General features: G+C 38.9%; 1 protein-coding gene across 1 annotated transcript in view; it reads right to left on the bottom strand.

Annotated features, from left to right (window-relative positions):
• LOC126237153 (uncharacterized) overlaps window positions 1–14,896 on the bottom strand; it is a 219,466-nt gene that overhangs the window by 66,978 nt on the left and 137,592 nt on the right. Inside the window, exon 8 of the mRNA XM_049946999.1 lies at window positions 11,496–11,652. Coding sequence (XP_049802956.1) covers window positions 11,496–11,652 — 157 coding nt within the window. The remainder of the gene's footprint in view (window positions 1–11,495; window positions 11,653–14,896) is intronic.

Raw genomic sequence — 14,896 nt, 5'->3', positions numbered from 1 at the left:
TTCATTCCATCTTAAAGTCACTCTGTTTACATAGTACCATCATATTACACCTTCTACCAGAATATTATACTATTCGCTCCATTTTATGTTTAGAGATCACTGTTTATTCATGATTCTCATAAATTAGTCACATTCTTGTAGTCATTTCTGGTCACTTAAATACTAAAATGATAGGATAGTTTAAGAGGTTATGAATAGATTAGCGAATAGTTGAAGATTTAAGGGAATTTGGTGTAGGAAAAATAATGTGGAAGTAACACCAAAAACAACTCAGGAACCGACGGTCGTCACTCCGCCCACTAACACGGAGTGTTAACGTCCCTGGGGAACAGATGTGACTCCACCCGGATCCCATGGATCTGACATTAACTTCACTTGAGCAAATGCAAACCGGTACTTTTCGTTAAATTTTGTGTGAAAGTCTTCCCACAGCAAAACAATTACCACTTTACTACATAACACAGAGTTAGGTAAAGTTATTCTATTTTCTACTCTGTCATGAACAAGTTTGAATTCTTTTCACACCTCATCGACATTTTTCTTAGTGTCATTGAGTTCATAAGAGAGAGTTGTAGCCATGGTGTTGAAGGTTATTTTCATGGCAATTCTATCATCTCCTCTACCTGTTCCTCCAGATTGCTTATATTTATAGTGTCTGAAGTTGCTAGTTTTTCCTTAAAATTTCTCTCCACATAATTGACTCAAGTGTTGACACCTGCAATTTGCAATTGGACAACAGGGATCAGCTTACCCTGTCTTTCTATGCTATCATTTAAGGTATATAGTCTTTGTTTCACTACATTGAATGTAACATTACACATAATCTGAAATGACTGTAATTTTTCATTAAATTCAGACTCTATATGTTACACTTGTCTTCAATATCAAATTCTAATTTTTGGGTCAACTTCTGAAATTGATCATCCTGCTTTTGACTAAAATCCATAAACACTTGATTCATTTGGACAGTTAAAGAATTACTTAATTCATTCTTTAAATCTAATCATAAATTTTCAACTTTATTATTTAATACATCAAACTTAGAATTTAAAGCTTCACCCTGTGCTTCTAATTTCTCACTTAACGTTGTACTCAGTTCTTCTTGCAAGGAAGCATTCTGAGCATTTAAATCTGCTCTTTGAGCATCTAACTTAGCATTTAGTTCTTTTCTTAAAGAAGCATTTTGATAACTCAGTTCTTTTCTTAAAGCTGTCCACCTCCGGTAGCTGAGTGGTCAGCGTGACAGACTGTCAATCCTAAGGGCCCGGGTTCAATTCCCGGCTGGGTCAGAGATTTTCTCCTCTCAGGGACTGGTTGTTGTGTTGTCCTAATCATCGTCATTTCATCCCCATCGACTCGCAAGTCACCGAAGTGGCGTCAAATCGATAGACTTGCACCAGGCGAGCGGTCTACCTGACGGAAGGCCCTCATCACATGCCATTTTTTTTTCTTAAAGCTGCTGAATCTGCTCTCTGGGCTTTAAGTAAATTCACTACTTCAGACCAGTCAGGCCCTTCTTTAGCAATTCTCATAACCATGGCTGGTTCTGACATCTCTCCAACTTGTTGTATACTGTCCATGCTTCTATAGACTTTAGCTCTTGTGAGCATCTAATACTAATTTCAATTAGACCAATTACACAGTAAAAGTTCACCCCACAGTATTTTATAAAACTTTCTACTAGAATAATAAAGTTTTTATTTCACATTCAGCTGGCATAGAATTCTTGCTGCATAGGTGAGCGAGTGTAGAATCGGCACCGGTGAATAGCACAGGCACTGGCAGCGTCGAACGTTGGTTGCAGCATCAGCAAGTGGACGTAAAGTCAGCAACAGTGAATGGCAGCCATTGTAGTCAGCAACCGTGGCAGGTTACTATGGCAGCATCAGCGGCTGGTTACTGCGTCAACTTCAGTTCGTTACCGCATCGGCGTCGTTAGCTGGTTACTGTGTCAACATCGGTTGGTTACTGCATTGGCATAGGCACAATTTACTTGGGTGAGAAATGTTTCTTCCCCACACTAAAAACTCCTTAGTCAAAAAGTTGAGATCTTCTCTCCGTTCTCTTGACGTTATTACTTTTTTCTGTCTCATATTGTGTTGCATTCGCAACTTTCTTTCTTTGGTTTATTGGATGCCACACAGTTACTGGAAACAATTTATCAGTCTTGTTACTGCTGGTTGCTATGCAATTCTTAACATATTCTTGTCTCAATTTACTTAAAAAATTTCTCCTTTTCGAGTACTGATCACATCGGTCACCACGATCTGGCAGTTTCCGGCAACTAGAGGAAGTAATGTGGTGCTGGTGTGCAAGACTCACACGTCCCCTTCATCATTGACCTACTTGAGGTGCTTTGCTGATCTTCTTTTCAGGATAGTTGGCTGTGACGACCTGCTCAACTTCTTCTTCGAAGATATGATGCTGTTGGGAGGAATTTTCTCTATCATTAAAATGATTGCGTACATTCAAAACACTCAATCAATCCTGCTATATTTCACTTCCACAAACAGAACACCCAGAACACCACATAACAGTTTTCACATAAATGAATCATATTTTGTAAGCCCAATGACTCGTGGTTTGTCAGAAACTGTACAGTTCAAAAAATCTCTCAAGGTTGTCATAAGTCTACCATCTGCAACTCTAGAGAGTTAGTAAGTAAGTAAGTCAAAAGTGAGTCTCTTTTCTTTTCTTTTACATAATTCAACCGTTCACAATAATGACTGACGCAGCACAGTCATGGAGTAAGGCGCGGTTGCTCCTAGCACTGGGCTTGTAGTTTCTGCGACTAGTGTGCCAACAACTTGGCCGCGTTGATCAGTCACCCACATTGTAGCATTCTCTTGACAAATGTCCACCCTGCACACACAGAAAACCAGTGCGAGGTAGACACTCTGCCGTCTCTCATGCTTGTACATAAACTATCAGGAGTTCGAGACAGTGGAAAGCCGAGGGTCTCTAGAATTTGCGTTGAAATTCTCGATGCACTACACAGTTGGCTATGACTTCATATATTTGCCATCTATATTGCTGACAAAGAGTGAGCCCAGACATGGGAGGCCACATGATAATATGGCTATGTGCATATATGATGGTATGTCACCAGGCATAGTAGGTCAAATTAAGTGTATGGGCTGCACCCGTGCATTATCTCACCTGAACTACATCCATTTACAAGGGCAGACCTATATTTTGGGTGGAAGTTAGTGAGTGATTCACCAAAATTGACTCATCATAATTTTGCTCATCTGCATTTTAAATGTCTTGGCTAGCTGCTCTAATCCAGAATTCAAAGCTGGGTGGGTTGGAGTGGTGGGCTTGTGGGTATGCTGTTACATTCATAGACTTGTTGAAACACAGATACTGTAAACTGAGGGCCATTGTAGAAAATTACCATAGTAGAAACGTCAACTTCTGGAAAAGTGTTCGTGAGATCACAAATAATGGTTGACTTGACATCATAGAGAGAGAGAGTGTGTGTGTGTGTGTGTGTGTGTGTGTGTGTGTGTGTGTGTGTTTCTCACATTAAAAGGTGGTGATATGTATTCTTTTAAAAAAACAAAGGCACTTGGTGTGTATGCACGATACAAATTATTACTCTCTCAGATGTTTTATTCACACTTGCTAACTCATGTAATTTTGTATTGATGTTTTATACTATTTATTCCTTGTTCCTGTGCAAACATAATATTGCTGAAGTGTCTAAACCCCTTTGTGACCCCTAGGAGGTCTTCAAAGTCTCTACACACACCCCTAGTTTAAGGCCCCTGCCATCTTCTGTGGGAACCTTTAACAATAATGTCTCCTTTGTTTTGTGAACTAAAATTGTCTACAGTTAAATAACAATTACATTGAGCGAATTCACATATGTTTTCTACTCCCACGGAAGAGGGAGGAGTGTAAGGTTGAGCCAGACAGTAGTGGATTCTATCGTTAATTTATTTCAAAAGGTTAATTTCATTCTCTCATTATGGAACAGCATTAGCCAGAAGTTTCGATTGCCTGTAATTTTCTCGTCCCATGGTCTGGCAACAGCAAGTCAGCACCAGGGTGGGCAATCTCAATCATGCGCCTCCCTCATGTGCTGATGAGGTAACACTGCCTAAGTGATGCTGACCAGGCCACGCTTCAGAACTTTCCATGCCGCCCCAGTGGGTTCCTCAGCTTCTGACCAATCAGGGCGGAGGAAGCCGCGTGGCCATGCTGGAATCTCCCTGCCACCCATCGGCGAGGCTCCCTCTCTGCCGCGCACTCGGTAGCTGTGAACACCACCTGCCACTCTCGGTGCTGCGGCACCGCATACTTTGTCTCTGTAGCTGCCACGCCATTCAGACTTGCCCAAATGGCAGACGCCACTAATCATTAACTTTGCCCACATTTGATGAGAAATATGTAATGCCTACCACTACACTCTGGCTCACCCTCGCCTCCCTAGGCCTAACTCATGATGCCCATTTGAATGCATTTTTTCTGCCAGTAAATGACATTACAAAACTGGTTCAAATGATTTATTTCCACCCACCACTTAGCCACTCCAGTGATCCTGCACAGATGTGTACCCAGTACAACAGTTCATAATGTGAGGAAACCTCCATGGTACACAATGACTATAAAGAAGCTTCTAAAGACACAGAGATTACTGCATAATAGGTGTAAAACAAAGTGTAGAGCTATAGATGGACAGATGCTGAATGAAACATGTTTGGCAGTCAAGAGCTTACAATGACTACCACAGCAGAATTATGTCAAGTGATCTTTCACAGAACCCAAAGAAATTCTGGTCGTACGTAAAGGCTGTTCGTGGTGCCAAAGTTAGTGTCCAGTCCCTAGCAAATGAAACAGGAACTGGAACTTAGGGTAGCAAAGCAAACACTGAAATGTTTAAGCCCATTTTCAAATGTTTCTTTACAAAAGAAAATCCAAGAGGATGGACCCAAACCACTGAAAAGATGGACAAAATAAGTATTAGTGTCAGGGGTGTTAGAAACAGCTTAAACTGTTAAAACTGAACAAAGCTCCAAGCCCTGATGGAATCCCTGTCAGATTCTACACTGAATTTGTGGCTGTGTTAGCCCCTCTTCAAACTATAATCTGTCCTAAGACTCTGGAACAAAAAACTCTGTCCTGTTCTTGGAAAAAGGTACAGGTGGCACCCTTCAACGAGAAGGGTGGTGGAAGTGATTCACAAAACTATCCTCCAATATCCTTGACAGTGATTTGTTGTAGAATCTTAGAACATATTTTGAGCTCAAACATAATGAGGTATCTTGAACAGAATGACCTCCTAAATGCCAATCAGCATGGATTTCAAAAATCTTGATCATGGGTAACCCAACTTGCACTTTTCTCACATGACATACTGAAAACTTTGGATCATGGCAATCAGGTAGACACAGTGTTTCTTGATTTCCATAAATCATTTGACTCAGTGCAGCACCTATGCTTATTGTCAAAAGTATGATCATATGTTGTATCAAATGAGATTTGTGACTGGATTGAGGACTTTTTGGTAGGGGGGGGACACAGTATGTTATCTTACATCAGATGTAGAAGTAACTTCAGGTGTGCCCCAGGGGAAGTGTGTTGAGACCCTTGCTATTCACATTTTATATTAATGACCTTGTGGACAATATTAATAGTAAAATCAGGCATTTTGCAGATGATGCAGTTATCTATAGTGAAGTACTATCTGAAAGAAGATGCTAAATATTCAGTCATATCTTGATAAGATTTCAACGTGTTGCAGAGATTGGCAACTTTTATAGATGTTAATAAATGTAAAATTTTGCACTTCACAAAACGAAACACTGTAATATCCTATGACTGAGTCATTGGTGGAATTGGCCAACTCAAACAATACCTGGGTGTAACACTTTGTAGGGATATGAAATTGAATGATCACAGAGGTGCAGTTCTGGGTAAAGCCCATGGTAGAAATTGGTTTATTGGTAGAATACTTGGGAAGTGAAATCAATCTATAAAAGAGATTGCTTACAAATCGTTAGAATACTGCCCAGCATGTGGGACCCATACCACACAGGACTAATAGGAGATATTGAAGGTATACAGAGAAGGGCAGCACAAATTGTCAGAGGCTTGTTTAATACCTGGAACAGTGTCACAGGGATACTGAATGCACTGAACTGGCACACACTTGAAGACAGACGTAAGCTATCCCAAGAAAGTCTATTAACAGAGTTTCAAGAACCAGCTTTAACTGATACTCTTGGAATATACTACAGTCCCCTATGTATCGGTCACATTGGGATCAAAAGGATAACATTAGAATAATTACTAGATGCACAGAGGCATTCAAACAATCATTCTTCCTACACTCCATAGATGAATGGAACAGGAGGAAACCCTAATAGCTGATACAATGAGACGTACCCGCTGCCATGCACCTCACAGTGATTTGCAGAGTATAGATGCAGATTCAGAAAGTAAATTTGAACTACTATCAGATGTTAAAATAACATAAAAATTATAAACCAAAAAAAGTCAATGGTTTTACATTTTAATAAAGTTTCATAGATATTGTAAAACAAGATTATGTGCCCGTTATTCATTTCTGATTTACCAAGACATGGTATTTATGTGAGGTGATACTATAACAGTCAACTGTTTCTGAGTTATTGCTTGAGCTGGGTTATTATGTACCACTGTGGGTAGTTCTAAATATGTATTTTCTCTAAAAAATATTCTTGGAATTGCATAGTACACTTCGGAAACAGAAAAGTGAAATTCCCGCAGAATCTTGTCAATAAATCATATGAAGTGGGACATCCAAAATTTGATTTCACAAAGTGTTTAACAATATGCTCCTATGTCCCCAAGAAAAGTAAATCAGAATTCATGCTATCATCAATGCATCATGACAAACGTGTTGATCAGCAGAGTGGTAAACCTGGTACTATTCTATTTTACAGTTCTACAAAGCGGTGAGGGGGAGGGGGGGGGGGGGGGGATGCTCTTGATCAGAAGATAAATGTGGATGAAGATGTAAAAGGTGGCCATTAGCCATATGATGGGCTGCAATGGATATTGCTATTGTTAACAATTCCGTAATATGGCAGTACTCCAATCCCAACACAAAGATGTCACATTGCCAATTTATGAAAGAATTATCAACAACTTGAACTGAAAAGCACATGAAACTACATGTTACTGTACCAACTCCATCAACAAGTTTGAAAACATTAATTAATTCAGCATTTCGTTTGGAAGAGGAGTTCTAATCATCAAGCTCATGTGGACCTAGAAAGTGTCAAAGATGTAACTTTTGCTCAAGAAATCATGACAAAAATGTGTTAGTCACTTGTTCAAGATGCAACAAATATGGCTGCAAAAACTGCTGTCAGCAGAAGATATTATGTGTACAATGCAACAAATAGTAACTGTATCATGAACAACAATATTTTAGAAATTGAAATTTTTGTTATGCATGAAGTATTGGCTGTTAATTTCTTTACTATACATAAAAAATACATTTCCCCTTTCAGAGATTAATCTGGGCCTTAATCAACTAGGCAGATGAAGTAAAAAAGAAGAGTTACTACTAAAATGAAAAAGTTTGTTACTTTAAAATTAGCTCTGCAATGAGAATTGAAAAAAATGTAGACATTAAAATAAACATGTTTTGTATGAATTTTTGTCTTTCTTATACCTCATATTTAGACTAAAGCATCTACAAACAAGTTGAAATGAATGTGTATAAAACAATTACCAAAAAAAAAATTAATCAAAGTAAATGGAGATATTAATAATTTTTGGGTCACTAATGACCCCACAATAGTAGTTGTAATAGTCAAAAATATCGATAGTAACCCGGGGCTAATTAGAGATTTTTTTTCTAACATTATCTGCTGTCTTCTGTTGCTAATAGACTACAAAGTGAGTGGTTGTGAAGAAATTGTATTATTTAGAACTTAAGATTTCTCTGTTTTGAACAACAAAGTGATTGCAGCTTTACACAGCAGTTTCTGAGTAATTATAAAAATTCAATACATTGATGAGAATGTTCATTCAAAACTAACAATTATCATATTTTGCTGTGCAGTTTTTTTTCTTTTTTCCTTTTTTTTTTTTTTTTCATAGCACTGAAGAAGTATGAATGTTACAAACTGAATGGATATACAAAAAAGAAAATTCTGCATCTACAGCAGATTCAGAAAACCACTGTGAAATGTAATAAACAGACTATTTCCCATTGTGTAACTTTTTAAGGCTTCTTCACATTCTATTTGTGTGTAGAGCATGGGAAGAATAATTGCTTCAATGCTTCTCTGTGCATAATGATTACTCTAATATTGTGTTAATGTTCCTTACAGGAGCTGTATTAGGGGGTTCCTAGATTCCCAACTTAACAGTTGTTCTTGAAACTTTTTAACCAGACTTTCACAGGATGGGTGACATATCTTCAAGCATCTGACAGTATAGGACTTTCATGATTTCTGTGATGCTCTCGAATGGGTCCACAAACCTACAACCATATGCGCTGGCTTTCTTTATATATTCAATATCCCCTGACAGTCGTATTTGGTAAGTGTCCCATAACCTTGAGCAATATTCTGGGATGGATTGCACATGTGTTTTGTAAGCAATCTCCTTTCCACACTGACTATATTTTTCTAACAGCTCACTGTTAACAAAAGGCTGCCACATGCTTTACCTATGACCACACTTATATCATCACTCTATCTCATCATATCCCAACAAATTGAAACTCTCAGGTTTTTATATGAGTTGACTGATCCAGTAATCCCAATTGAAACTCACTGATTTTGCAATAATAGGGTACTGTACTTTTTTCATTTTGTGCAGTGGTCACTTTTATATTTATGACAGTTTAAAGTGAGCTGCCAATCGCCACATAACATTTAAATCTTATCAAGATATGACAATATTTGTGAAGCTTTTTCAGACAGTACTTGTTTATGAATAACTGCATTATCTGCAAAAAGTCTGAGTCTGCTATTAATATTGTCTGCTAGGTTATTAACATAAAAAGTGAAGAGCCCCATCATACATTTCTGGGGAACACCTGAAGGTAATTTAACATCTGTGACTCTCCATCCACTACAACAGGCTGTGTCTTCTCTACCAAGAACTCTTCAATGCATTCATAAATTTCACTTTCTGAACCATATGACCATTCTTTCATTATGTACATTGATGTGTTACTGAGTTAAATGCTTTTCAGAAATCAAGAAATACTGTGTCTACCTGTCTGCCTTGATCCAAGGCTTTCAGAAAAGTGCAAGCTGCATTTATCATGACTGATGTGTTTGGAATGCATTAGGGTTGGTATGGGGGAGGTAATCCTTTTCCAGATAGCTCACTGTGGTTAGCTCGAATGCATTCTAAGATTATGTAACAAGTAGAGTCAATGATATGGATGGCATTTTTCTGCACCACTTGTGATACCCTTCTTATAGAAAGATGCAACCTGTGCTTTCTTCCAACTACTGGACACAGTTTTTGTTATAGAAATTTATGATTATTATGATTAAAAGAGTATTTAACTTGGCTGCAAATTATGTTCAATTTTAGCAGTTTTGAGCTCTTTCTCAAGTATCTGACACTAATATCTGCATCAATCATCTTCAATGTGGCGCAAAAACTAAATTGGTACAGTAGTCCCGGAATACGCTTTGTTAAGGACTCGCAATTTGATGTATAAAGATTTTTAAATAATAACCTGAAATGTAAAAATAAATAATACAAGTTTTATTTAAAGATATAGATTTACATTGTAACAGTACACTAACAACAACAACAGCAAAAAGGGAAACCACAACCACTTCCATAATGTCATCGAGTGCTCAAAATTACTATTATCTGCCACAATATTCATTTGCAGTCACTACTACAGGCGTTTCTAGGTAGAAAACTATTTCAACAGCACACTTTTTGAATTGGTTAGAATCTGCAGTACTTGTGCATAGAGTCATATTTGAAATTATGCCAAAGAAAAGAATTCCAGTGAGGTAAAATGAGGCAAATATGCACATCGCCTGATAATGTCCTATCCAGAGACTAGTACTGACATTGACAAGCAGTTGTCTAGTCACAAACTCACAGTGAACTGGGCACCCAATACACAGGGCCGGTGGCAAGGGGGAGGGGGGGGAGGGCTATGGGGGCTACAGTCCCCCCCCCCCTCTCCCCCATGGAGTATCATATTACACTGGATAAAATGACTTCAGAAATCAGCGAATATATTACTCCAACAGATTCAATCTTTTTTCTTTTTTTTTTTATAATTATGTAGCAATATAGGTCGTAATCTATTCCAAACACTTTTTGAAAAAAGAATAAGAGATGCAAATAGCTTACTACCTAAACCAGTAAATTTCATTTAACTTAAAATAGGCATCTTATTATTTATTAATACACGTTTTTTACAGCGAACTCCAAAACAGTTACAGAAAACTACTTTAAGCAACACCAAATTTTACCAGTTTGTCAGTAAAGGACCCCAACTCTCCTTTTGTTGAGCCATATTCCATTCCAACAACCCCCCCCCCCCTTCCCTCCCTCTCCATTAGCCCCTGCCCTTGACTGACTTCAAGAATCGCCCTTGCCAATGTACCTATGTATTTCAAGTGAAACTATCTCTAGGAGAGCAATTCCAATTTTTATAAGAAACTGTGTGCATCAGTTACCTGCTCAGTTTTCCTCACTGATGTAAAACCCTAATAAATTCCCATAGCTGTTCACACTAAACTGACTCTTATGTGCGACCTGCCTCAGCCATTGCAGTGACACAGGCTATGGATGAAACGTATTTGTGTACAAAATGTGGATCAGACTTATTTCACAGTATCTCAAAATATCTCTGGCATTAGCAGATGGATTCTGGGCTTTGCTTATTGCAGGATTCTTCTGAGAAATTGGTGTTTGTGGGAATAACCCAGATTGTTACCTGGATTCTTCCCCAGCTTTCCTGAATGTGCAGGTAGGAACTCTCCCTGCAACATACAGTTTGTTCCTATAACCTCCCTGGCCTCAACTTTCACTAGTCCCTATCCTCCACATGCCGATCCCCTTCCCTGCTGCTGCTTTAGCCCTGATAGTCCTTTCCCCTTATCTACTTTTGTCCTCTTTCCTCCTCCCCATAAAGCCACCTAATGCTGCACATAGCAGCTTGCTATCCCATCTGTACATACTCCCACAGTCTAGCATCTTTCCCCATCCCCCTGCTATTCTCCCCCCCTCCTTGTCTCATGCCTCTTATGTAGCCCACTACTCATCCCAGCAAAAAAAAAAAAAAAAAAAAAAAAAAAAAAAAAAAATCATCATTTGTTTTCTAAACAAAGTAAAATGATTTCTCTCATCCTCAAAAGTTTTCACATCAGAAATGAAGCCAATACATGACAGTGAAAGGGTCTAAAATATGAGATATGATGACAATTATTTTGCAATTCAGATAAAATATAGATTTTTTCAAATCTACCTTTCATTAATTGAAATAGATAATTGAAACTCACCGTATGATTTGGAGTAAAATCCAAGGTACACTATTTTATCTGGAGTTCCACTAACATCCACTGCAGAATCAATATCCATGTTTTTAAGATCAGAAACTCTAATAATAGTTCTATTTTCAAGGTAGTCAGGGTTCATTTCCTGAACTGGATTGAAAAGCTGAAAAAAATAAATGAAAATAATTATCTCTAGATCCTTGAGGAGTAACTCAAATTTAAACCATAAGGCTGTCATATGAAACTCTTCTTTTTTAAGTCACCATGGAGACTTAAAATCGACTGTGTTGAATAAAGCAAGTTATTGTAAACTAAAATTGAAATAGATGCTGAGCAACAAGTTATGTATTCAACTTTTTCTCCGTTTCCTTATAGTCTAATTCTTAAATTCCATGCACGTTTTTCTATTTAGGAGGTGTAATCTTGCATTTTGTAACTGTAGTATATCCTTTTACATTAATAAAAGACTAAAATCCTACTATGCAATTATAGATGTCACTGAGGTACATATAAAATCACATTTTGAGGCTTTAGTTGTACAGTAGTTGTGACTCTTGAAGTTTTCCTATCATAGCAAGTATGCCATAAGGTTTCTGGATTGCAGACAAGTTGTGTTAATGTCTTGCAAAATGTAGATGTAATTTGGCTGCTATCCTGAAACCTCATGATGAACTGTAGTTGTCACTCAACACTGTTACACTCTTGCAGAGCAACGAGTTATGTATTTAACTTTTTCTCTGATTCCTTATAGTTTAATCCTTAAATTCCATGCATGTTTTCTATTTAGGAGGTGAAACCTCACATTTTGTAACTGTAAAGTGTAAATTCAGGCAGTATGTAGCACAGCTGCTAGTCGTTTGTGTGTTCTGAAGAGCCAACAACTATTTGTTTATAGTTAGTTTCCAACTGTTGCTGCTTCACATCTGCAGAGCAGAAAGATATGTATTTAGGTTTTTTCAGGTTTTCTTAGTATTTTGGGATGGGTATGACATGCACATGCTGAGCACAGATGCAGGAGAAGCTGGCCACAGTTCACAAACAGCTGTATGTGCTATTGGCTGTGGTCAGCCATCTTCAGGCTGTTGCATCTAACATGCCACATAGGACACCTCAGAAGTTACACAAATTCTGCTGCTGAAGCACCTTCCAGTGGACACAACATAGGGAGATCTGCCATCATCTCAGGGTGAGTGGCAGCTGGTAATGAATTCGTATCGCTTGAGGTGAAGGGGCAATGTGAAGACTAGCCATCTGGACTTGCCGACTCATCCTATGAGTGGACAGGTGGCCATTCCTTCAGGAGGACCCAAGCAGGAACCCAGGGGGAGGGGTTTGTCAGTTACCAGAAACTCCAGTGTTAGGCATGTGATGAAGCCTCTTAGGGAAATAGCATAGAGCACCAGGAAGAAAGCCAATGTACACTTGGTATGTATGCCAGGAATCTTTATGTGAGATATGGAGAAGGCTTTGCCTGCAGCTATCAAGCATGCAGTGTGCAGTTGTATAAAAGTTGTGTCTCATGTAAGTACCAATGAAGCATGTTACTTGGGTTCTGAGGCCATCTTCAATTCATAAAGGTGGCTGGCAGAAGTGGTGAAGGCTGCCTGCCTCTCAAGCAAGCTGCAAGTTGAGCTCACAGTTTTCAGCTTTGTTCCCAGAGTTCAGCGGGGTCTTTTGGTTTGGAACCGAGAGGAGGGTCTCAGCTGAATGCTCTGTGAACTCTGTGATGGTCTTGGCTGCAGATTTCTGGACCTACATAATCAGTTGGAGAGTTGTAGGGACCCCCCTTGATAGGTCAGGGGTGCACTACACAAAGGAAGCAATTACTTGGTTAACAAAGTACTTGTGGAGTGCACATTGGAGTTTTTTAGGTTAGGCAGTAGTTTGAGGTACTCTGAGGAACACTCACTAGCCAACATGCATATGGTGAAATCAGACCACATTCAGAGTAAAGACACTTCAACTGTCAAAATTTTATCAATAAACTGTCAAACTATTCATAACAAAGTTCAAAAAATTTACCTCCCTCAGGAAATTTACCAAGCGAGGTGGCGCAGTGGTTAGCACACTGGACTCGCATTCAGGAGGACGACGGTTCAAACCCGCGCCCGGCCATCCTGATTTAGGTTTTCTGTGATTTCCCTAAATCGCTCCAGGTGAATGCCGGGATGGTTCCTTTCAAAGGGCATGGCCGACTTCCTTCCCCATCCTTCCCTAATCCAATGAGACCAATGACCTCACTGTCTGGTCTCCTCCCCCAAAACAAGCCCCCCAACCCAATCCAGGAAATTTATTGCATTCAAATTATTCTTGAGACTGAGAGCTGACTGAAACCCAAAGCAGAAATTTTACTGATCTCATACAGATATGATTTTGCGTATATAGTCTGAAGTGACGAATGAAAATTTGTACCAACACTGGAAACTGAACCCAGGTCCCCTGCTTGCTAGGTAGCCATGCTAGCCACTAAACCACCTTGGCACAGAAATTCACACAACTGCACAGATTACCCTGGAACACAACTGTCCTCGATCCAAATTCTCATTGCCACCCCCGTCTACTTTTAATTCCATCGTTCACATGAACAAAATTCCAGAGGCTCTCTGTGTTCTGGAACAGCATCGAATGAGCCTGAATCCCAGGAGTACGTATTTATACAAATGAAATAACACACTTTCAGAGACTTTACTGGTCTCCTACAGATATGATTTTATGTATACAGACTGAAGCAGCAAGTAAAAATTTGTATCAAGACCGAGAATTGAACCTGGATCTCCTGCTTACTAGGTAGGTGCATTAGCCACTAAGTCACCTTGGCACAGTGGTTCACACAACTGCATGGATTACTCTGGCATGCCTCTGTCCTCGATCCAAATTCTCATTGCCACCACAGTCTACTTTAAATTCCCCTTTCACATGAACAGAATTGCCAAGGCTCTCCATGTTCTGGAATAGCACCTCAACATCGAACATAAATGGGGGATCCAGCACGAGTCCCAGTTGCAGGTACTTATACAAATAAAATGACATCGGTGACCACTGATGATGTTTTAAATAAAGCAAAGCACTTATGGTACAAATAAGTCTTTATACAGTCTCATATGATAGTAAAACTTCCATATTACTTGTAAAACTGTGAATGTAGACGAGAAGCAACATAAACAAAATGACTTCATGTATTCTCAGTCTTGTTTAAGGGTCTTTTGACAACTCAGTGCCTCTATTATTCAGAGAGTTATTACCTTTAACCTCTTAAATCATTTAAACTCATATCCTTCCAATTTTGCCATGATGTCTCTTCCGTTATTTTACCTAAATAGCTTTAGCTGAGGAACAACAGCACTGCACTAGTGGTTTCCTGTCTTGTAGATGCAAAGATAAAGCTTTACAACATATCTGATATGTAC

The sequence above is a fragment of the Schistocerca nitens genome, chromosome 2 (genome assembly GCF_023898315.1).
Source record: "Schistocerca nitens isolate TAMUIC-IGC-003100 chromosome 2, iqSchNite1.1, whole genome shotgun sequence".
NCBI lineage: Eukaryota > Metazoa > Arthropoda > Insecta > Orthoptera > Acrididae > Schistocerca > Schistocerca nitens.
Note: the sequence above shows the minus strand (reverse complement) of the source record. Positions and strands in the feature narration are given on the sequence as shown.